The sequence below is a fragment of the Rousettus aegyptiacus genome, unplaced genomic scaffold (assembly GCF_014176215.1).
Source record: "Rousettus aegyptiacus isolate mRouAeg1 unplaced genomic scaffold, mRouAeg1.p scaffold_m13_p_8, whole genome shotgun sequence".
Classification (NCBI taxonomy): domain Eukaryota; kingdom Metazoa; phylum Chordata; class Mammalia; order Chiroptera; family Pteropodidae; genus Rousettus; species Rousettus aegyptiacus.
The window spans coordinates 15,727,915-15,749,590 of record NW_023416311.1 but is presented as its reverse complement, the minus strand read 5'-3'; the positions used below and the strand labels follow the sequence as shown (position 1 = coordinate 15,749,590).

Below are 21,676 nucleotides of genomic sequence, written 5' to 3'. Positions count from 1 at the left end.
GTGGCCGGCAGCTATTTGTTGCAGTTGGCTACGCCCTCCAGCTCACCAAAAACAGCCTCGAAAACAACCATTTCCTCTCTGCTGAGAGACAGGGGGAAAACGAACTTGTGGCTAGAGGGACGGGGGCGCGCGCGCGCACACACACACACACACACGCACACACACGCACACACGCACACACGCTCATTTCCCTGCAGCAGGCTGTCTGCTTTCCAGGACCAGCTGTTTTGTGGCGGAGGCACTAGGCAGGGGCTCAGGCAGCACAGAGGCCTCTGAACCCACTCTGTTCCCCGCGGCCCAGCTCAGAGCCTAGCTACCTTGCTGGCTTTGCTCTGAGGGGAGCTGTCAGCAAACTGAGGCGCAGCTGACGTTGACACTTGCCTCTCTTCTCCAGTTACCCTCTGTTCTCCCGCGAGGGAGAAGAGGCTTCCAGCGTCCCTGGGCCTCTGCTTCCCAGGAAGACGGCGCACTCAGGACGCTGGACTCTTGCTGGTGCCCTGCTGCCTCCCTGGGATGGGCCATGCAGCTGCAGGAAGGAGGGTAAAGAGGACTGTGAGGTGGGCTCCCCTGCACCTGTCACACGGGCCTTCCCGACCTTCCAAGAATGAGCGGTGATGTCCTCTAGCCGCCCCTAGCAGTGTCTCAGTTCTCCCTGGCCATAGCAGCTGACCAGGACTGGGACTTTCTCCACGACAAGCAGACAGCACCGGCAGTCAGCGATGACTGTCCAGAAACTGGTGGCCACAGCCGTGCTGGTGGCCCTGGTCTCTCTCATCCTCAACAACGCAGCAGCCTTCACCCCCAACTGGGTGTACCAGACGCTGGAGGACGGGCGCAAGCGGAGTGTGGGGCTGTGGAGGTCCTGCTGGCTGGTGGACAGGGCCCGGGGCGGGCCGAGCTCCGGGGCCAGGCCGGGACAGGCAGATGCTCGGGACTGCGAGGCCCTGGGTTGGGGGTCCGAGGCAGCAGGCTTCCAGGAGTCAAGAGGCACTGTCAAACGTAAGTCTGTTTTCTTTTCTGTTTTCTGTCTCCTTTAGAGTGGCCAGAGCCTACTAGCCCTACAAGGCTCTCGGCAGACACAGGTTGTGTGTTTGCTGACAGGTGAGGGGTAGCACTGGCTTTTGGGGAACATTGGGAGGTCCCAAGCTCCACGTCCACCCTCTCCTGGTGAGCCACAGGCATGTGTCAATCCTGCTCAGCTCAGACCTGTCTCTGCTCCTTCATGAAAAGAGGTTTTCTATGCAGCAGTGGGCTTTTCTCTGCCATTATGCATAGCTAAAAGACAGATGCATTAACCAAATCAAGGAAAACAGATTTTCCTGGTGGAGATTAAGATTGTTAATAAGAAAAATAAACAAGAAACTTAAGAACACGTGGCTGAGTTCTGACTTCCTTCCACAGTTGTCTGAGTGGTTAAGGTGGTGAGCAGCGCAGGGGGAGACTTACTGGGACTGAGCGTATGTGGGACCACTGATCAGCAACAGAGACCGGCTCCGGAGGGCAGAGCCCTAACCCCATCCGCTTCGCTGCCTCATCTTGGGCCCTAGTTGGTCACATTGGGCACCGGGTCTACCACTATTCTGGAAGCTGGGAACTTGACTTTGAAAGTAGTCAGGTTTATGAGTATGTGAGGGAAGGGTTCTCTAGTATGAAGATGCTTGTCATCTAAACATTCATGGTGGCTGATGGACAAAGGTCTCCCCTTTAAATTGATGACCCTTTAAACCGCTCAGGGTCTAACTCGCAAGTAGGTCTCATCTGTTCTGAAGACAACGCTAGTCTTTAAGGAAGCGTGATATACATGAAGCTACAGCATGGTCTTTGCTAGATGCTGTCGGGGACGCCCCAAAGTCCTCAAGCAATACCACATGTGATGTGCTCAGTGTGTGACTGTCCCCAACTGCCACGGGCTCAGAAGAAATGCAAGGGAACCCAGGGTGGCTGATGCTGCGGGAGGCATAGTGGCTGGGGGCATGCGACATGCTCTGTGCACTCAGAGCCCCTTGCTGTAGCTTGAGGAGGGTCTTCTGTTGTAGGGTGGCTATGACTGTCTGTCCCTCCTACTTCCTTTGAGAGCAAGGAGTGAAAATCTCTCCTTAAGAGATCAAAGTGCATGAGTGATTTCAGAATTTTCTATGAGCTCTCAGAACCCAGGAGCCTATGGGAAACTGGATAAATGCAGCTGGACTCGAGTTTCTGTGTGACTTGCTGCTTGAGAGAAGTTCTGGTTTTGGGACTGTCCCCAGGAGACATGAAAGCCCACACCTCTCCTCCTCCCCCAGCCTGAGGTTTCCCCCATCTCCCCTGTCCCCATGCTGAGGCCTGGTCACCTCAGGCTAGGAGAACACACAGGGGTCCTTCTGACTCCCACACAGCTGGCCCTTGCATTCCTCCCACCATGACAGGTGTCTCGTGTCCTGAGCAGCTCCACTAACTTGCCCTCGTTTGCCATCCCTCCCTGACCACTTGATAAGCTCCCTGACCAACTTTTAAAATATCCTCTCACCATTAGCATGACATTTGTGGTAGCTGACCTTTCATGAATTTCTGAGCATCAAATATTTGTCTAGAACAAGGGAAATGTCAATAGAAGCTTCTCTGAGAAAGACTGAATTGAGAAAAGTGAGCCAACTTCACACCAGCTCTGTGCGACTGAACACAACATGACCAAGGAGCAGCAAGTCGGTGTCCTGGGACTGGTGGTCTGGAGCTGGGGCTGCCCTTATGTCAAACCCGGCCCAGGCTCATTAACTCTCACGCGAAACCCCAGCCCAAGCTTCGCCTCCGATCTAGCCAGGCATGAAGACTGGGATGAAAGAGCAAGATGTCCCTGCATAAACACTCTCCACACCACCCAGCAGTGACATGGAGATGGGGTCTGGGTTATAGGGCTAATGGTCCTGGTGGGAGTCACAGTTCAATCCCGATCACTCATCTAGGGGCACCAGGGAGCGTGGCATGTCCCTCGTCGTATGTCACTCATCCTGCTTTGCTCAGAGAGCCAAGCTGTCCTAGAGATTCCAGACATCACAATAGGCAGCCAGGGCAGCAGTGTGGGGTCAGCAGACAGGATCATGCCAGCTCTGTGCCTTAGGTCCTGGCAATCCCGTTATGAAGCTCAGAGTTGCTCTATGTTCGTCGGTGGCAAACACTGAGATGGGCCATTGCCCAGTAGTCTCAGCTCTGGTCAGAGCCCTGGACATCCTCAGTGTGCTGAGTTGGGGCATGGGAGCCAGTTCAGGTTCTCCAGCTGTCCCCACATCATGCTGGGTCCTGTCCCAGAGGATGCTTACTGGGCAGCGTGCAGTGTTTCTGACTTTAATTACTGATCAGGTGGCTGATTCCTCCCTGTGAAGTTTGGATGGGGGGACTCAGGGTATTTGAAGTACCCCCTCTGACTCCCGAAGAGATCTCACAACCTAAGTCCGGGGTTAGCCTTACTCTGGTCCTTGTTTTCTCTGCCATTTTTCATCTTCCCCTATTTCATGCATTCTGTCAGGCTCCCGAAGTTCTCTTTTCAGGTAAAGTGCATCATGAATAAACATAATTAATTCTTGGGCAGATGGTTGGAGTCCAGTACTCCCTGAGGAAAGTCCCCTGCCCTATCCATAGGTGACTGGCTAGGTGGGTGGCCTGAGCGTCACAAAAGGCAGGCAAATAGGATGTTTGGGTAGGGACATACATAGTTGTACCACATGCAGCCTGGCCAGAATACATTCATGCCATATCCTCAGTGGACTCCTTAAAATCCAGGTGTTGCTGCCCAGGCTACGTTGTATATAGGTAGTGCAAGAACGTGTATGCCAAGCATGGTGGATACCAGCCAGGACGGGTCTCTGGGTGGCCGGGACGGGAGTATGGCCCAGAGAGTAGAGTCAAACAGAGAGGCGGGCCTGCAGGCATCACTGATTCATCCTTTGTACCATCTAGACATCTTCAACACCACACAAACCTGGTGACTTGGCCAGAAGCCCCTGCACGGCGGCTTGTCGGGTAGGGATGCCACAGAGTTGCTGCTGGAGTGTGTGGCATAGGACGGTGTGCTCAGAGCCACCAGGAAGGATGGAGCTGGGCCGAGGAGGATGACCGGGTGGGCAGGGCAGCAGGCATCATGTGGGGAAGAAACAGCTGGGACCCTGGCACTCTGTTCCTGGCTCCTGGTAGCCTTGGTCACGTGGCCTCGCTGTGCCAACACATACTCCCTGCGGCCATCCCCTGGCTCTTGTGTCCACTGCAAGCCACGCCCTTCCTTGGCCGGCAGTTCATTCAAGTCTTCCCTTGCCTGCAAGGCTGAGCTCAGGAGACCGGACAGACTCCTCCGGGCCAGGCTGCAAAGCTAGCACTCCGCTCTCTGCGCTGTTAACCTCCACACGTTTAACACCCTCGTTTCTAGGGTCACTTCCACCTTCCGAATTCCACCATCTTTTAGAGAACCAGAGCCTCTGTATGGTCATGTAAATGGTAAAAATAATTGCAAAGAAAAGCAAATGTGAAGAAGACAGAGCACTGTGAACAGCAGCCTCCGTGGGAAGTTAGCGACTTTTCCTAAGCAAAGCGGAAAGGAAGCATCTGGGCTCACCCCGTCCTGACAGGAGGCCATCAGGCCGCCGGTTGTGCCTTCGGGTGCCCCATGAAGACTGAGTGAGCAGCCAGGAAGGTTCTAGCAAATCGGCCTGAACCTAGGCTTAGCCTCAGCTGACATCCTCAGCCTTGGGGGAGGTGAGGAAATCTCAGACCTGAGTGAGCACAAGCACATGGAGCCACCTATGCTCAGGGTCAAAGAGCACTTCTGCCACTCTCTGGAACCCCTAGTTTCCGCTCCTTTATCCCCAGAACTCTGGACTCCCAGTCTCACCAGGCCTGGCCCTGCTCACACTTCTGGGGCTCCCTCCCATGACTTCGTGCCGCCCTTGCCTCCTGTCTCCTGGAGCTGTAAAGGGTCAGAGAGGAGTGTCAGGGAGATGACAGTTGTCTCTGTGGTTACTCTGAAGACCATAGATCACGAGCGCAGTTACCAAGGAGTGGGGCCCACCTAGGAAGGCGACTGGGCCTTTGGGAAAAATGAGCGAGGGCAGAACCCACAGCACGCAGCTTGGTCTACACCGTCAAGCTCGTCTCAGGAAGGAGAAAGTTCATTCAGTGACAACTGTCATTCGTCTAGTGGCCTGTGCACACTCTCTCTCATGCTCCTTGGGTGCTAGGCTTCCCGTCCAGAAGCTGCTCTGATCTCCCCGTAGCTGGGGCCTCTGCCATAGTCCTGCCTCATCCACCCTGGCCTCAGAGCTAGTGGTGCCACCCGCAGGCTGGAGCAGGCACTGTGAAGAGGCCTGGGATGCTGGAAGGGCGAGATTCTTCAGGCTCTGAATGACAGAGGGACAGCAAAGCAGCAGCTGGATGGATACACAACGGGCAAGAGGAGTACACCCTCCGCGGCAGGAAGTGGCACTGCTTGGGCTCCGCAAGCACTAAATATGTCTGGCGGTGTGGAGAGTGAATCACAGCATTGCAGCCTGACACTGGGTGCGGGATGGGGGGTGGGGGCGGGCAGGAGGCCGGCAGTCCTCACTGGGCTGTGGTGAGACCACTTTAACAGTCTGGAAGGACCGAAGGGTCTGACTGCAGGCGCACGTGCTCCTGTGGGACCTGGGGCACCTAGAACGCGGGGAAGTCATTTCTCCTCCTGATGGCACAGCCGCTGCCCCTCGCCTTTGAGTTTCATCCACGGGGCTGCTCTATCCTCCCGCTGCCCTGTGCTTCATACTCCCCTGCGCCTCGCTCCTGGACCAGGTGTGGTAGAGGGAGCAGAGTACAAAGAGCCCGGGTTGGCCAGGGAGGGAGATCTGTCAGGTTCTGAGCCCAGACAGAGGAACAAGCCCCAGGAGAGGGGGAGCACCAGCCCAGAGTGGCCCCGCTCTGCACTGACCCGCTGCCTTTTCTCCCTCTCCGCCCCTCACAGTGCAGTTCGACATGATGCGAGCCTGCAACCTGGTTGCCACAGTGGCCCTAGCTGCAGGCCAGCTCACCTTCATCCTTGGGCTGATGGGCCTGCCCCTGATGTCGCCTGATTCCCAGTGCTGGGAGGAGGCCATGGCCGCTGCGTTCCAGCTGGCAAGTAAGTACCTCTGGGCCCCCAAGAGGGGCAGACAGAGAAGCGCCACCCTCAGCTCTCATTGGGGCTGAAAGGCGCACTGTGGCTTTGTAATATCATGGTGACCCCATGGGTCAACCTCCTGCCCCACCTGTCACCCCACTTGTCACCGTAAGCAGAAATGAGACAGAAACCCGTAAATGGTGGAACTGAGCAGGGAGAGCACTGAAAATGCAAGTAGCACTGGCATCGTATATCTGTAGCCGTGACTCCTGGCCCTTTTCCATTTTGAGACAAGGTGCTGACAGGCAGGTGACATCCTTTACCTTCTAGAGTCTTAGGCATCTTGTATTTTCTGTCCCCTGCAGCCCATGTGGCAGGCAGCCAGGGTTTACACCCTTCTGAGAGGGCGTAGCAGCCAGGAGGAGTGTTAAGCAGCCTGCCCCGGGCAGAGGGGTGAACCCTGTCTGAGCCCATGCAAGGCGAGGTGAGGCAGTCCCGCTTAGCCACAGAGCAGCCAGGCCCAGGGACATCTGGAAGTGAACCTCTTCAGAAAAATCTGGAAGCCACCACAGCCTCTGCGGGCAACTGTAGGGTGAAGTGGGGCAGGGCAGAGTGGTAGAAATAGTCCCAGGTGTAGGATGTGACGAACATGATAGAATTCTCTAACTTTTCTGTTTGGAAATCTCTTAATGGAATGTAGGAAACGGTAACGAAGCACCATTTTCCACCAATGGAAGGGTGAGAACATCATCATGAATGATGAATGGAATTGTTCCGGGAGGTTCCATGGAGGCTAAAAAGGCACTATGACTCCCAGACACAGGAGGGCTGCTCTGCCAGTTTCCTTCAACCTCTGTTCCCTTTTGGCCAGCTCAGGGTTAATCGTGGACACTTGGGGAAGTTCAGGTTTTTTGCTCCCTCCTGGGAAAAAGTCAGGTCAGTGATTCAAAAGGGACAGAGACTGTTGAAGTGGCTAGAGAGAGGGTGCCTTAGCAGCCGACTTGCTTGGTGGGGGAATGGCAGCATGTCTCAGTATTGAAGGTAAGGTTCCAAAAGACCTAGGAGAAGAAATGACAGGAAGTCTGAAGTGTATCATTCCTGGCCTTTATCCTTCTGGAGAAATACAATTTCCAGAATGAGGCTGACAGACTGGCAGAGACTCGTGTGCTGCAAGCGCCTCGGTGGGAATTAGAAGGTGACGTGGTCCGGGGTCGGGTACCTCCCCACACGAGATAGATTTTGGAGGGGGTAGCCAAGGGCCGACCAGGGGAGAACACAGGGTTTGGCATGAAAGGGACAGGATTGCATCTTGGTTCGATCACTTATTAACCATGTGACCCAATTCATACCTCGGTTTAACCAACTTCAAGGCAGAGATGAAGTTTGCCTCTCCCTGGACTGATTTTGAGAATTAATGAAGCAGGGGGAATGGGATCTCAGCTCACTTCTGCCTTTGCCCATTCTCCATGACTGTGGGTAAAACCCTGGACATTCCAAGCGGCAGGAACATGTTTAAGAAAAGTACCCACATGACCTTAGAGCCATGGAACAGAATCAGTTTCTCTGTCTCACTGAAACCACTTGTCTACATCACGGGGGATTATCTGAAACTCTATCCCTTTAAGAAGGAGGTAGAAGATTTTGAAACATGACTGGAAAAGCTACATTAAAAACAGGTATTTTAGTGGTGTTAAGGAAATGAAAGTAACAGTTCTTGATCTGAAAATAACTCCTAGTAAGATCATCAAATCAGTCATTGTATTTCCCAAGAAATTTCTTTGAAACACTTAGTATTTGGAGAAATATGGGTTTGTGTGAAACTGACATCTTATTTCCTGCAAACCCTTATTATAGAACAAGATAGTGCTGTTTACAAATAATGGTTGAAAAAACTAGAAAGGGGCGGGGAGCCCCATTAACTAAAATCAAATTGTCTTGCAGCAACCGTGGGAGTGGGGAGCTGCCAAAGGTCTCTTGAGGGGGCCGGGCCTGGTGAGGTGGGGGCAGCAGGGGTACCATGCGCCTCTCCTGAGTATTTCTAGGCCCGTACAACCTCTGGAAAGATTGCACCAGTCTCTATTTAAAAAAAAAAAAAAAACACCAGACAGGCAGAGGCTAATGGAAAAAGCCAGAAGGACCGAAGGGCAGCCCATGTCATTTCAGATGGTCCCCCTTGCCTCCATAGGCTGCCTCTCCCCTTGGTGTCTGACCATTACTCCCAACAGGTCTGTTTTGCCCAAAAAGGAAATGCATTTGGCCGTGTTTAGACTTGTTTCATTGACAAACAGTACAGAATGCAGCTATGTGCCTTTCTTCTATCATGCTGCTAATTTTAGAGTTAGGTTTTTTCCTGTGCTCCGGTCTGTTTAAAACAGTCAGGGAGAGACTGAAGGGCGCCAGGATATCCTGTCCCAGGAGGGGGAAATGCCTGCTAGTACCTGTTACGCAAGCCAACCTTGAGTCTCCAGTGCCTGGGCCAGAGGGTGGGCAGGGGGAGAGAATGAGGAAGGGAAAAGCACATGGTGTTAACCCGAGGCCGAGAAAAGCTGGAACTAGCCAGAGACAGCAACGCGCTGACAGGAGGGTGGCCTGGCACTGCAGCCCGAGGAGACGGGAGTCTGCCCGCTTGCTCATTCATTCCACAATCGTTTCTGGGCACGATCCTTGCTCACACGATGCCTGGCCTGGGCCTATAAATGGACAGTCCTTCACTCCTGGCCTTCGGCTTCAAAGGATCCCGTTACGGTGACATTGGGAGACCCTATGAAATGGCCATTTTCCATTTTTGTAGGTCCAAAACACGAATATCAGCCATTACAACTGGTGTGCCCTATTGTATTCAAGCCATAACATGCAAGTTTCCAATTTTCTTTGCAGAATTTTCCAAGTGTAATTTTAATTTACCTTACAAGTGAAAAACTTCCTTTCTGTCCCTTATTTCGCCACTAACCCATAAGCTGCTGTGAATACCCTGCATTTTCCCTGTGGTGAAAGCACTCTGCACATTAGGGACATGGGCCCAAGGCACCCGAGTTCACTCCTTGTCCCGCACTGGGTGTCCAACAGACTCAGGGGCCGCACAGTGGCCAATTAGGTGGGTGCGGTCACCGTGGCGTGGCTCTGCACTGTCCCCTGGGCTGCTGTCTTCCCCACCTCTCCCCACCCCCTCCTCTCGGTTCCTTGTGTTGTAACCAGTACAAGGCAGGCGCCAACTCTCTTCTTTCCTCCTTGAGGCCTCTCAGCCTGTCACTCAATTTGTCAGCCATCAAACTTCGAGGTGCCGGAGCCCTCTCTGGAGGGCCCAGAGCAGCTAGACTGTGACCACGCGCTCCTTGTGTTCCGATGACATCAGAAGCGCAAAGTGGGTCTGCAATGGGGACCTGTGGTGTGGGGGCCAGTGGGCCGTCCAAGCCCCAGAGCCAGCAGCTATGGTGTGTGGGCCTTGCCTTGCTGGGCGTGAGCGCTCCCTTCCCACAGCCTCGTGCCTGCATGAACTCTGATCTGGTTCACCATAGACCTTTCTTTCCTCTTTGACTCTCCTGGTTCCTTCTCTTGCTGCCTCTCTTCTGTTCCTTCAAATCTGTGGTCTCACTGATAGTCACAGGAAGGCACAGGCAGAGCAGGGAAAGCAGTGTTGAGTGGGAGTCAGAGAATGCCACCTATGAAAGGCGAAAGGTTATTCCCGGCCTCTGATTACTGTAGATGCCAACGACCCACATTGGACGCCTGGAGCAAAGGAGAAAGCCAAGGTGACCTCTGCAGGCAGCTCAGCTTGGTGGGCAACTTGGGGTCCTTGAGAATGGCTGAGCTTTCCCAGGGGCATCTGGGTGAGAGTGGGCTCTGGGGCAGGCCACCTGGCTTTGGATGAGTCACTTCATCCCTGTGTTCTTCGGGCAGCAGAGAGAGCTACCGCAGGCCTGCAGGGCCATCTTCAGTCACATTTGCTGCTAACATCCTTCTGACTTCCTATTACTGTGCTGCTGGACAACACCACACTGAAATGGTATCAGTCCCCAGACACGTCGTCTGTACTCTGTCAGGACTCTCCACCTGAGCCTGCTGTGAGTGCCAGAGCCCTGCCAGACCCTCCCTTAGCCTGCCCCATGGGTAGATTATGTCCCTGCACAGAATACAGGGTCTCTAAAGTTTCCTAAGTGTGACCCCGTGTAGCCCCCCTTGTGCCCGTGGTGGCCCCTTGGCCCTCACTGTTGGCTATGCAGGACTGACTGGCCATGTGTGGCCTAAGGCTGACATTTTTAGGAGGGACGGACGATCTCGTGATTACTTGAGGCTCTAACTTGGGGCAAGTTGCGTCTTTGAAGGGCAAGCCTTTGGCCATTGATGAGCCTCCAAGGCAGTAAGTGCATTCTCTATCAGAATCCAGCCTTAGACCACTGTGGCCATACTTAGGCTGGTGACATAGCTAGTGCCCTCCATGGCTTGCCATCCCCTGTCAGTATCTGCTGGGGTGAAGGACCTTTGCACCCCACTACTGAGAGCCCTGGGCCAGTAGGCTTTCTTCCTTGAGACCCAGTGTCTAACCTGAAATGGAGTCATGGGACAGGGGACCCAGGGCCAGGCTTCTCATCTGCTCTCTCTCCTAAGCCTCCCTTTCTCATTCCCACTGCTCATTAAAGTCCATATATGTGCCACCTCTGATCCTTTTTGGAAAATGCTGGTGTATAAGTGAAAAAATTCCCTAGCACTGCATTCAAGGACTCTAGAAATGGTGCCCCAGGCTGTGCCCATCTGTGCCTTTGACACCCAGGAACATTCTGAGAAAAAAGCAGTCCCCTTTGCAATGTCCCAACGCGGAGCTTTTAGCCCAAGTGTTCTGCGTCCCTTTAAACACTAGCTATGGGTCTACTAGCCACAAATTTATCACAATGTGTTTCTTCTGAACCGCCCGGCCCTCGCTCTCAGGTATCCATGGATTTTTTTCTTCTTATAATTTTTTCTTCTAATATTTGATATTATTCCTAGTTTATCAGCTCTCATTGTAAGTAAGCCTCACCCTCCATCTCTGCAGAAGTTTTAGTCTAGCCTCCTCGTCAATCATGTGAATGGCCCTTGACCTTTCTCAAATGTATGTTTTTTTCCAAGTAAAATAACCACAACGGATTGACAGTTAAAGAACAAGTGTACAATTATTTTTGTAGAAGTCAGCTGTTCCATGGTTCATTATGAACTGCTTTCATAATGGCCTTAGGCTCTCCTTGGGGATATTCTCTGATGATTCCTCACCTCCTTTGTGGAGCTGCCCAGCAGGCTTGAGCCCTTGCGCTTTTTTCTAAAATAAGAGAACCTTCACTTGTCCATTTCCGGCCACTAACACCCTAATTTCCGCAGCCCGGTACTTCAGAGTTCAGTGTCATCTGCAAACTGAGTTCTTCCTCACATACATACTCTGCAGCTGATGGACATCAGTCCTCCCCAGGACCACCTCTGGCGCCTGGCTCTGGGCTATCCTCTATCTCTCGCCTCAGCCAGTCCCCTCCTTGTGACAGGAAACCTCTCAAGCTTAAGCAGGATGACTAAGAGTGGAGTTTATTGTGGAACCTGGTCAAAAGCTGCTTTAAAAGCCTCACATAGCTTCTTGTCTACTGGCTTCCTCTTTCCACTTCTGGTAATCATTAGTTTTTCTTATGATGGCAAAATCTATAAACACACGAAAGGCCGCTTACTCCTGGCCCCTGAGAATGCTAATACTAGTCCTCAAAGGTCAGTAAGGGTGATGAATGGTAATCGTCTTGGCGTCTCAGGAACTGGTGGGGATTCTGCAGTTTTTTAAGACTCAGGGACCTTCTCATAGGAATATATGTTTTTGTTTCTTACAATAAACTAGTATGTTCGGTATATTGGACAATTTGCTTTTCTGTCTTCTGCACCTATGTTCTAAGCCCCAGTCTGTCCCAACTGCACCTCTCACTTCTCCCTTCTCAGCTCGGCACTGGTGCATCAGGCAGCAGCGGCTGCTGTGGGAGTGTATGATCCTAACAACTGGACCACCTTCAGCTTTCCTTTTCCAGAATTCCTCCTTCTAGGGAGAACATTGGCTCACCACTGTTTTTCTGCTCACAGTGTTGGAAGATCCTAACCATGGACGTGCCTTGAGTAGGCTCATTAATTAGTTTGCTCCGTAAATATTCTCTCTAGAAGCTGTCATACCAGCTCTAAGTTGCCTGCTTTGTCAGTTCTGCCACTGCGCATGCTGAGGCAGGTGTGCTGTGTGAAGAGCTCAGGGGTCAGCCCCACAGTCTTTCCACTTATGCCACCTGCATGTGCTGACAGTCATTCAAAAGGAAGGCCCCGTGACAGACACCGACGCCCTAGGATGCAGGCAGGAAGGAAGGGAAAGGAAAGGGCGCTCTGCAGGCTGAGCTGTGAATCACACTGCCCGCTCGCAGTCAGCTCACAGGAAGGGGCTGCTGGCTTGGGAAACATAAATTCATGAGGATGAAACTGACTCCACGTGCAGAATTCGGTATGTTTGTTAATACTCTCCCTTTAAATTTGTTTCTGGACCAACATGTCACTGAAAAGTCTTGGGAGAGAAGTTTTCCAGGGACAATTCTAAGAGAGGGAGGTCTGCACATAAGGCTGTGACAAATGGAAAACCCCCAGGTTGAGGCCAGTGCAAACCTGTGTCTACTTCCTCCACACCGCTCCTCTTCCCACAGCCACAGAGCTCTCTGAAAGTCAAGGCTAGTTTAACTTCAGAAGAATGTCTGCACACGGCAATTACTCCGCAGTAGAGCTGAGGCCCTGAGTCCACATGGGGTCCCTGCCTTTTCATGTCTCTGTGGCTTTTTCCTGCTGACATGTAGCACCCATGGAAGATCCCTGAGTTCTCTGGTTCTGTTCAGTACCTACTGCCCCCACTGGCCATCGCTGCTCTCTGGCATACTGCCACCCCCTTACTCCCACACCACGCAGTCTTAAATGCCTCTCTTACAAGGCAGACCATGTTGTACTGATTAATTTCACCTTCATCCCTTCAAGAATGCCAGTTCCCCAAGGACAAATCGATTGCACCTTAGCTCCCTGCACGTATTCGAGTGGAATCTAAACAGGTCTGCTGAACATGTCACACATTAACTAATGCAAGATACCATGTTGAGTGAGATCTACTCAATCACGGCTAACGGGGTCCTGCCCCTCTGACAGGTTTTGATCATTAGAGAACTTGACTATGGAAGCTGTCATTCATCATGTCTCCTTTCCCAGACACCGTGCCGCATTCTGCACTGCATTATGGGATCTATTTGGATTTGTCTCAAATAATTCACTTAACAAATAATTACTGGGCAACTCTCTGGGAGGCCAAGATCAATGGGTGGGCCACACTCCAGCCACAGGGACAACAACTGGAGGCAGGGACTGTGCTATGAACCGAAGGAGGCTGATATGTGACTTGACCAAAAACCTGAGCACTAAGCAATCAGGGACAGGAGAGGAGGCAGCCCTCCTCCCTGGGGCCGATGAAGCACAGGGACAGCAGCCCTAGGAAAGGCCTGGAAAGGTGGAACTTGGCATCTTAGAGGCACGGAGAAGCACCAGTGTGGCTTCAGTGTGATGGAGACAGGGAAGCCACAGAATGGAGGAGATTTGAGGTCAGGCTGTGCTGGGCCAAGGTGCATCCCAGGGCAACAGCTGCCACAGGGGCATGTTGTACGTGGGGCACATGTGACAAGTGTCTTACACGGCTGGTGGTGCAGCTGTGGGAGGAGCCTGGAGCGTGCAGTAAGTAACACTCGCTATGAGGTTGACCGGCACGGTGTGGAAAGGTGAAATGTAGAGGCCTATCGCTGGGGTCATGATGAACCTCAGGAAGTGCTTGTTATTTAAGGAATCTAAAATTAGTAACACTTCCAAAATATTCTGAATGTTTTACTGTGAGGCATGTATGCAAAGGGCTCAGTGAAAGATGCATGTCCTGCGAAAGACGCGGTGAGGTGAACCCTGAGAAGCCTGGGGCGCCTTTCCCGCTGCTCCTCTCGAGCCCAGGGCTGTCAGCTGTGCCGCATCCGTGTCAGCCACTCCCCGGTTTTTTATATTCCTTCTTCAAGTTTTCCTAACAAGCGGCCCGATGGCGAGCTTGTGTGAACTGTGCACCGAGGAGCACATGTGTCATAGCTGTGTCCTTGTGACTTCCTCTCGGGCACCGCTGTTTCTGTGGCTCACCCGGGTGCAGCGCTGCCCACACCACTGCGCACCTGCCCCGCTGCCGGCTGCCCGCAGCTCATTGTCTCCTGCGGGCGGGAGTCTCAGGGAGTCTCAGACGTTGCTGATTTGGGGCTGTGGTCACGTTTCCTGGGATGAGCAGGGGTTTCACTTGCGTGCAATCCTGGGAGTAGAACTGCGGGCCCCGGGGCAACATCGTGCCGTCCTGAGCTCCGACTTGGTGAGGACGGGTCCTTCTGCCTTGTACCTGGGCCAACGCTCAGTGTTTTCTCCCTTTCTAATTCTGCCAGTTTCATTAGCGAGTACGTTTGAATCCTTTCCAGTTTAGGGTCACCTCTTTCAATACAGTTCTCATAATTCACAAGTTTCCATGGAAATGTTTCGCCATGATATTCAAAGTCCTCTCTCTTTATTCATCAGTGGTATAAACCAACCCCAAGACAGATAACTGAGCTGTGAGAGGGGGTTGCCCTGAAGGCTGGGGGAGGCAAAATTCTTTCACATTGTTCTAAGGAATGATAGTGTAGAATTGGAGCTGAGGCCATATAAGAACTTTTAAGAATGTTTATATAACACACACAAACTGAAAGGAAGCTTAGCAAAGGGGGAAAACAGACTTCATCCACAGAGGAGGGTAAGCCTCTGTGTCCCTCCTCGGGGTGGGCGCCTGATGCACGCCAGCTGCTGCTGTTTGGGTAAATTCCCTCCAAATGCGTTGGTCTTTGATACTGCCACTGGCCTTGTTGTGAGCACCCGTCAGCCAGGGCCTTGCTTCTCTCATGTCAAACATAAGCTGGCATCCTAACTAACTCTCCCGAAGTTCCTAGCCTGCCCATCCTTCTGAGTCTTGTTGCAACCAGGCATGACAGGGTCCCTTGACTGACAAAAAATGCCCAAAGATACAGTAAAGAAGGGAACACAAAATATTTTCATTTTCATTACACAAAACACAAGCTATATAGTTCCTTTCCCCACTAATACAAAACTTGGTTCCCCACTAATACAAAACTTGGGTCCATAAAATTGTGAGCAAAGAATGTACCACCCTTTAGTAGGAGACAGAAATGACAAGTTTCTTTTTATCAGTACATGACAAACAGAATTAGTTCTTTTCAAGGAAGTTTTCACAGCTTTCCACATATAAAAAGCTCCACGAGCACTTTAGAGAATTAACATATAGATTAGTCACCATCACCATTGTTTAGGACATGACTGAAGTAGAAGACTGTTAAATTCGTACTTTCTAGAAGAGACGGTGATGATGAGACCATGATGCTTGTGTTTTTAGAAAACTTCAGGCTGTCCACCCCCACCCCACCCTGGCACTAACTATAACACAGTTACTAGGACCATCAGGTGGCATCGCTGCTGCTCTTTGCTCTGGGGCCACGCTGGTCGTGCATGACCTGGTTTCCTGAGGAAAGCAGGGGAGGCCATGGGGAGTGGAGGGACCAACAAGAACAGACATATGGATGTCACAGTGTAGGGCAGGTGGGGGACCACAGCAGCAACAGCTCAGCCTGGCCAGAGCCTGGGCAGGGGATATGGACGAGCCCGAGTGGGACTGGAGAGTCCCATCTGGACCATTCTGGGTTCTAGAGAGCCTCTGTCTTCGTCAGCATTTGCGGGTCCAAATAACAGATTCACCCTGGTCACCACATCAGAGGGCAAGGTGCTGGTGGAGTAGACGAGGTTCCCTGGACTGCCCAGGCCTCGGCTTTTGCCTGCTCTCCTCATTTTTACTGGCCACAGCTCTCACTCAACTCCAAGGCCTTCTTTTAGTTTCCTCTGCCACGCTCAGCTCTCCCAGCTGAGGGGCATGATGATCTTGGGATGAGGAGGGCCAAGGCCATGTGGACCAGCTTCCTTAGCAGCAGGACAGTGGTGGCCTCTCCTCCGTCCCAGCCGTTGGGGTTTCTGGCCCAGATTCAGACCCGAACTCAGCAGATCCTGGGTGCAAAATCCTGGCTTTCCTATTGTAAAGACTAACGAAACCAAGTCTTTGGAGTGCCTTAAAGATAAAACTATCAAAGTAATGATGCTGTGGTATCAGCTACGAACTGAATGTGAACAAATGCTTGGGAACTATGGTCAGTGCAGGACTCTGGTCACGATCCCAGCACGGCCCCCTTCTCTTCCCTACTGTCAGAGTTTGGAGAGAAGGGTATGGAGAGGAAATAAGCAGAAGGGAGGCATGGAGGTGAGAGAGAAATTATAGAACTAGATGCATCCATTCAGAAGTGAGAGGAGAAACGAAATGTACCAGCAGGAGACTCGGACGCCTCTCCAGTCTTGGCTTCTGCCCCCTCCCTAAGCGTGTAGGTTCTAGGTTGCCTTGCGTTTTAAAGAAAATCCCTATTTCCTCTAGCAGCAAATGCTAAGAACAAGAAAACTCTTAAGAACAGGAATTTGGACTAAGTTAAATACCAACATGAGTTGTTTCTAGATAAGTTTAGGAAATTTGTTTGCTTTCACTTTGAACGAATTAAGCATTTATAAAAGCCAGAGAGGACCTTACACCAAGTTGCTCCTGGGTTGTCTGGGGTGAGGGAAAGCGAGTGTCAGTGCCACCTCCACGGGGAGGGCGACTTAGAAAATAGCCTGACACCTGGAGGATTCCAGGAAGAGCATGCGGGACCAGACTGCTTTCTCATGAAGCCCCTAGAAATTATCCTGTGCCACGAATGAGCAGATGCCCCACCCCCCACCACCAAGTCACGAGCCCCAAAGGTCACAGAAACCCACACAGGGCTGATACAGAGCAGCTCAGCACCAAAGCACCAGCACCCTGAATCGGGCTCATTGCCCACTCGGGGGGCAAAGACAGTCAGTCAGGGAGGAAACAAAGCTTCAGTTCCATGTGGGCTCCGTGTGGGCTCCACGTTTGGAGTTCCACAGGCCTCTTCCTGGCTCTGAGTAAGGCTTTCTCAACACTTGTCTTTCATTTGCAGGTTTTGTCCTGGTCATTGGGCTGGTGACGTTCTACAGAATCGGCCCGTACACCAGTCTGTCCTGGTCTTGCTACCTAAACATTGGCGCCTGCCTCCTGGCCACCCTAGCAGCGGCCATGCTCATCTGGAACATTCTTCACAGGAGAGAGGACTGCATGGCGCCCCGGGTGATTGTCATAAGCCGCTCCCTGACTGCACGGTTTCGCCGTGGGCTGGACAATGACTATGTGGAATCACCATGCTGAGGGTTGCTGGAGAGAGGCTCTGCTAAGGACTTTACCCACTGTAACGAACAATCTAGAAACCAAGGGACTGCCTGTGAGGAGGCGGGCAATTCATATGGTTTCCTATATATGCATATGTACGATACACAGGTATGTTTACTGTTATATATAAATATATTATATGATCATTTATTGTCTGTGCCAGCCTCCTCCTGACACACTCACAACCTGGCTTCACGCTCACGCATGTCACAAGGAGACTAGTACCTGAGATGCACGTGAGGAGCGGTGGCCACCCTGCTCAGCACCCTGGTCTGGGGTTAATTTATTCTATGTCTGCCAAGAGGGGCATCTGCGGCCGCCTTTACTTTGGTGAAGTAGAACACCAGGGAGATTTTCTGGAACTGGCCGTGATCTTCCTCGAGTGGCTCAGAGTTTATAACCAGATGGTTATGGCTTTATGACAAGATGGAGTTAGTAACGTCTGTTTGCACCTGATTATTTTTCTAAGTTAAAATAAAATGCAAACCTCTTACCACTGTCTAAAATGTGTGTTGTATCCCTCTACACTGCCACATAGTGAAAAGAATCTGGTCTATTTTCTGTCATTTTCGTGCGCTGGCAGTAAGAGAAGGGTTAAGATGTTTTTAAAAATCTGGTGGAAGCATGGCTTCGGGTCATTCATGTCCTCAGTCAAGTTTCCATTCAACTAAGCCTCAGAAGCCCACATTCCTACAGACTCTGGACACTGTGGAAGTATGACGGCAGTTCCACAGTTGGCGGATTAAGAGGGGGAAAAGTCTATTTGTTTAAAGAAATTCAGAGATTGTTCACTGTTTTCCCTTATAAAATCTTTAGCTTATTTTCAGCCAAATGCTTGGTAGCCTAGAGAATACCTTCACGATGCTACACTGATTTCAAACAACCAAGCTCCAAAATCTGTGAGGTGAATGGGCGTAACTCCCCGAGGTGAACAGGAAACATCTAAAAAGTGGCCGCACCCCTGAGGACCTGGGACGGGGGACAGGGACTGTCTGACCACATCTATAAGGACAGATCTCTAATTGCCGCACTGCTTGAGCTAACGCCACCTAGAGGCGGAATCACTGTTGCCAACCTCTGGCCCAAGAAACTGACTGACTGATCCTGGGAGCTGGCAGGTGCTGAGTGGAGCCAGGGTAAGACACCAGCCATTACAAGGCTGATCCCCAAGAAAGCAGCTTTGCAGGTTTCAACCTTCCAGAGAAGTGAGGAGACCAGTCTGGAATTCAAAGCCACATTACCGCAGGATAGTCAGAACAAATGGTGGACTGGAGTTGGTGCTTGAAAAAACACGAAGCAATTGAGAATGATTTAAAAGCATCTATGGCCTGACCATCTACAATAAACAGTATCCGGTGTAGAAACAGCCAGATTTCTGTCCCACAATCACTACCTCGTGGGGACATTTAGGTCTGAGCTTCTTCTCTCTGAACTTCTTTTCTACAATGGATTTTCCCCCAAATCATATGCTAAAAATAATTGTGTTTTTTTTAAAGAATAATGGAATATTTAAGATGTATAATTTTAATAATATTATGTATATGACTATATAAATTACATTAAAGTTTTAAAGTTGGCCATGTGATTGACTATGGTCTGTGATCATGTTTATACTAAATGAAGAGTGATTGGTGAAAGGTTGGGCTATGCCAACAAGTCACTCTAGTTTACTTCCCAAACTAAGGGTCCTCCTGTCCATGTGGCCAGTATGGAAAATTTTAGTCACACAGTTTTAGAAATAAGATAAAGGACTAGGGTCATATGCTAGTTTGAAAGGTGCTTCCATGTTACAAATGAGGAGAACCTGGTCCAGGCAACTTAATTTCCCAGCTTTCTCTTCCCACTTCAGCTACATTCTTCAATAATTTTCCCACCCTTTTGAGATTAACACCTGTCAAATGCTCTTGGAACAGGGAGGAAGCCATTTGCAGACAGCTTTTCATAGAAAACTTCTTTTAGATCGATTTTAATGCATTTTCACTGTACTGTTTTGTTTGCTTATTATAAAACTCTTTTTTGTTCAGCAGCAATTCTTCCCGAAGAGACAGATATAATGACTATTTAATAATTGCAGAACTTTTGATTAGGAAGTATTCAGATCACTATAAGATAAATCAAAACGACTAAATAACAGCTCAAGAGGCTCTGAGCATTGCAGAGGCCAAGAGCAGGGCTCACCTGCTTCCCACGCCCAGCTGTGCTACCCAAAATGCGCTACTATGTGGTATAACGTGCCAGGCGGGTCCTGGCATCTGCAAGCGCAGCGGCATTTCATTGAGTGAAATGCAACACGACAGAGTCACAGAAGAGTTAGTGATTCTTAGAATCTCAGTTAGAAGGGGAAGAGAGACACAGAGAAAGTATTCTAAGAGTGTGCGCGTCCCTTCAACACCCCAGTCAACAGAATCCTCACCTTTTGATGAGCTTGATAGATTTGAAAGCTTCATCCATGTCTCCGACGGTGACGAAGAAACTGAAGTTTAGCATGGCGTCCCGGGTGGGCTTGTCACAGTCCTCCAGCCCCACGAAGTCTCGCAGAGGCCTCCTGCCCACCACTTGGGGGATGTAGTGGTGCCCTGAATCCACCTGATCATCTCTGTCTGCTTCTCCTGGCTGAATGACAAAAGGGCACCATTTACTTGTAGTTCATGTAAAACTAATGCCTACCCTAAGACTCTTCCTTGAGATGTGTCAGCTATGGGGGTTCCTCTGCAGACAGAAGCAGACATTCAGCAAGAGGCCCTGCCAAATGCAGTGAAGTGATCAGAGGCTCTGTCCTCATTTCAAGTTATGAAAACTTTTGGCTATGGTTTCAGACAGTGGATAAGCAAAGGCTGTCCATGCATAGTGAACCCATTTTCCAGCCTCTGACTGCCTAACCAACTTTTCAGCAGTTATAAACCAGCTGCAAAAATCCTCACCTCCCAGGTTTGTCTTGTAAACCAAAAGGAGTTTTTACTATCAAGTCAGACACACACACACATATGCATAAGGTCTTAAAATGGTGTGATGCCAGCACGATTTCAAGTGGAATCTTCCAAAATGACAACCTGGATTAGTGGAGTGTGCGCCACTGGTTTTTCTCAGAATCGTCGACCTGGTGCAGAGCTCCCTGAACAGGTGCGTGGAAAGGAAGAACAGCATCTGGTCTAAACACAAGCACGAATTTACAGTGTTCTGATTTAAGGCCATTTTATATCCAGCACCTTGAAATACAGCCTACAGAGGGGACTGGTATCCTCAAATGTCAGCCTCCTTCCTGCCTGCTGGTTGCCCGCCTGCTCTCCTCTGGGCTGGAGCCCACACACACCACCATGTCTTCCGCATTGGCTGCTTTGTTCCCTCTGCAGGCTCCATTCCTCTGGTGTACACGTATGCTCCCCCTTGTAAAGGGAGATCATGATCCACCCTGCTGGGACCAGGGCCCCCCGCACTGGCTAGCCTCCACCACTGGCCTCCAGCTCAATTCCCAGCAGCTCCTCCATCTCACTGCTGCTTCTCAAGTTCAACTGAGGACCCCAACTTCAGGGGGTGCTAGACTGGGGCCTTGAGACACTAGTAGAATGTGTCAGACCCAGGTGTGGAAGGCAAGAGCCTTCCTGGCACAAAGTAGAGCATAAGCAAAGGCCCTGAGTCAGCCCACAGTCCATGGCAGCTTAAATTCGGGGTTTATGGCCATGTGTAGGCTGTGTCACATGAGCAGGAGGCTAAAGTTTGGACTGATTTTGTGCTGAGTGGGAAACCTTCAGAAATGTGCATGCGGAATAGCGACCAGGGCACTGCTGCCTACTGTGGTTTACCAGTCACCTGGCAGTCACCTGACATCCATCAGCCTTACTGTGTTCTGTTCAGAGTCCTGCTTCTGCGAGCACATGTGGGACTTCTTACAGAAACGTGAGTGCATGTGTGTCCTGCTTTACTTGCCACCTGCCCCAGCACTTGCCAACTGCTCTCATCATTGCTCTTCGAGGGAGGGATTAAGTCACCAGCCCCGGCCGCATGCAGGAGCCTGGGACTCAGGGCAGTTGACTCTCATCTATAGCCTCCTGTGTGTGAATGGGAACTGCTAGGATGTGGCTGAGGGACATGAAGACAGGTCAGTAATCAGAAAAAGGGCAGCTTTTAAAGAAACAATGCTTATGGCCCTTCATCATAAGCACCTTAGGGTCAAATTCAAAAGACTT

The 21,676-nt window shown here is 51.0% G+C and overlaps 2 protein-coding genes across 3 annotated transcripts in view; one reads left to right on the top strand and one right to left on the bottom strand.

Annotated features, from left to right (window-relative positions):
- IFT140 (intraflagellar transport 140) overlaps positions 1-21,676 on the bottom strand; it is an 88,471-nt gene that overhangs the window by 21,916 nt on the left and 44,879 nt on the right. For both annotated transcript variants that reach the window (XM_016136626.2, XM_036225239.1), the window contains exon 18: positions 19,906-20,105. In XM_016136626.2, the coding sequence (XP_015992112.2) occupies positions 19,906-20,105 (200 nt within the window). The remainder of the gene's footprint in view (positions 1-19,905; positions 20,106-21,676) is intronic.
- Positions 24-17,985, top strand: TMEM204 (transmembrane protein 204). The gene is made up of 3 exons (XM_016136640.2): positions 24-999; positions 5,957-6,112; positions 17,227-17,985. The coding sequence occupies exons 1-3, from the start codon at positions 720-722 to the stop codon at positions 17,469-17,471; spliced, it is 681 nt and encodes a 226-aa protein (XP_015992126.1). The 5' UTR covers positions 24-719; the 3' UTR covers positions 17,472-17,985.

Bases quoted from the DNA above. Each gene is read 5' to 3' on its own strand.
- TMEM204 (XM_016136640.2), top strand. From the start codon at position 720: ATGACTGTCCAGAAACTGGTGGCCACAGCCGTGCTGGTGGCCCTGGTC. The intron at 1,000-5,956 runs GTAAGTCTGTTT...CGCCCCTCACAG, and splicing joins GTCAAGAGGCACTGTCAAAC to TGCAGTTCGACATGATGCGA. The intron at 6,113-17,226 runs GTAAGTACCTCT...TTTCATTTGCAG, and splicing joins CGCTGCGTTCCAGCTGGCAA to GTTTTGTCCTGGTCATTGGG.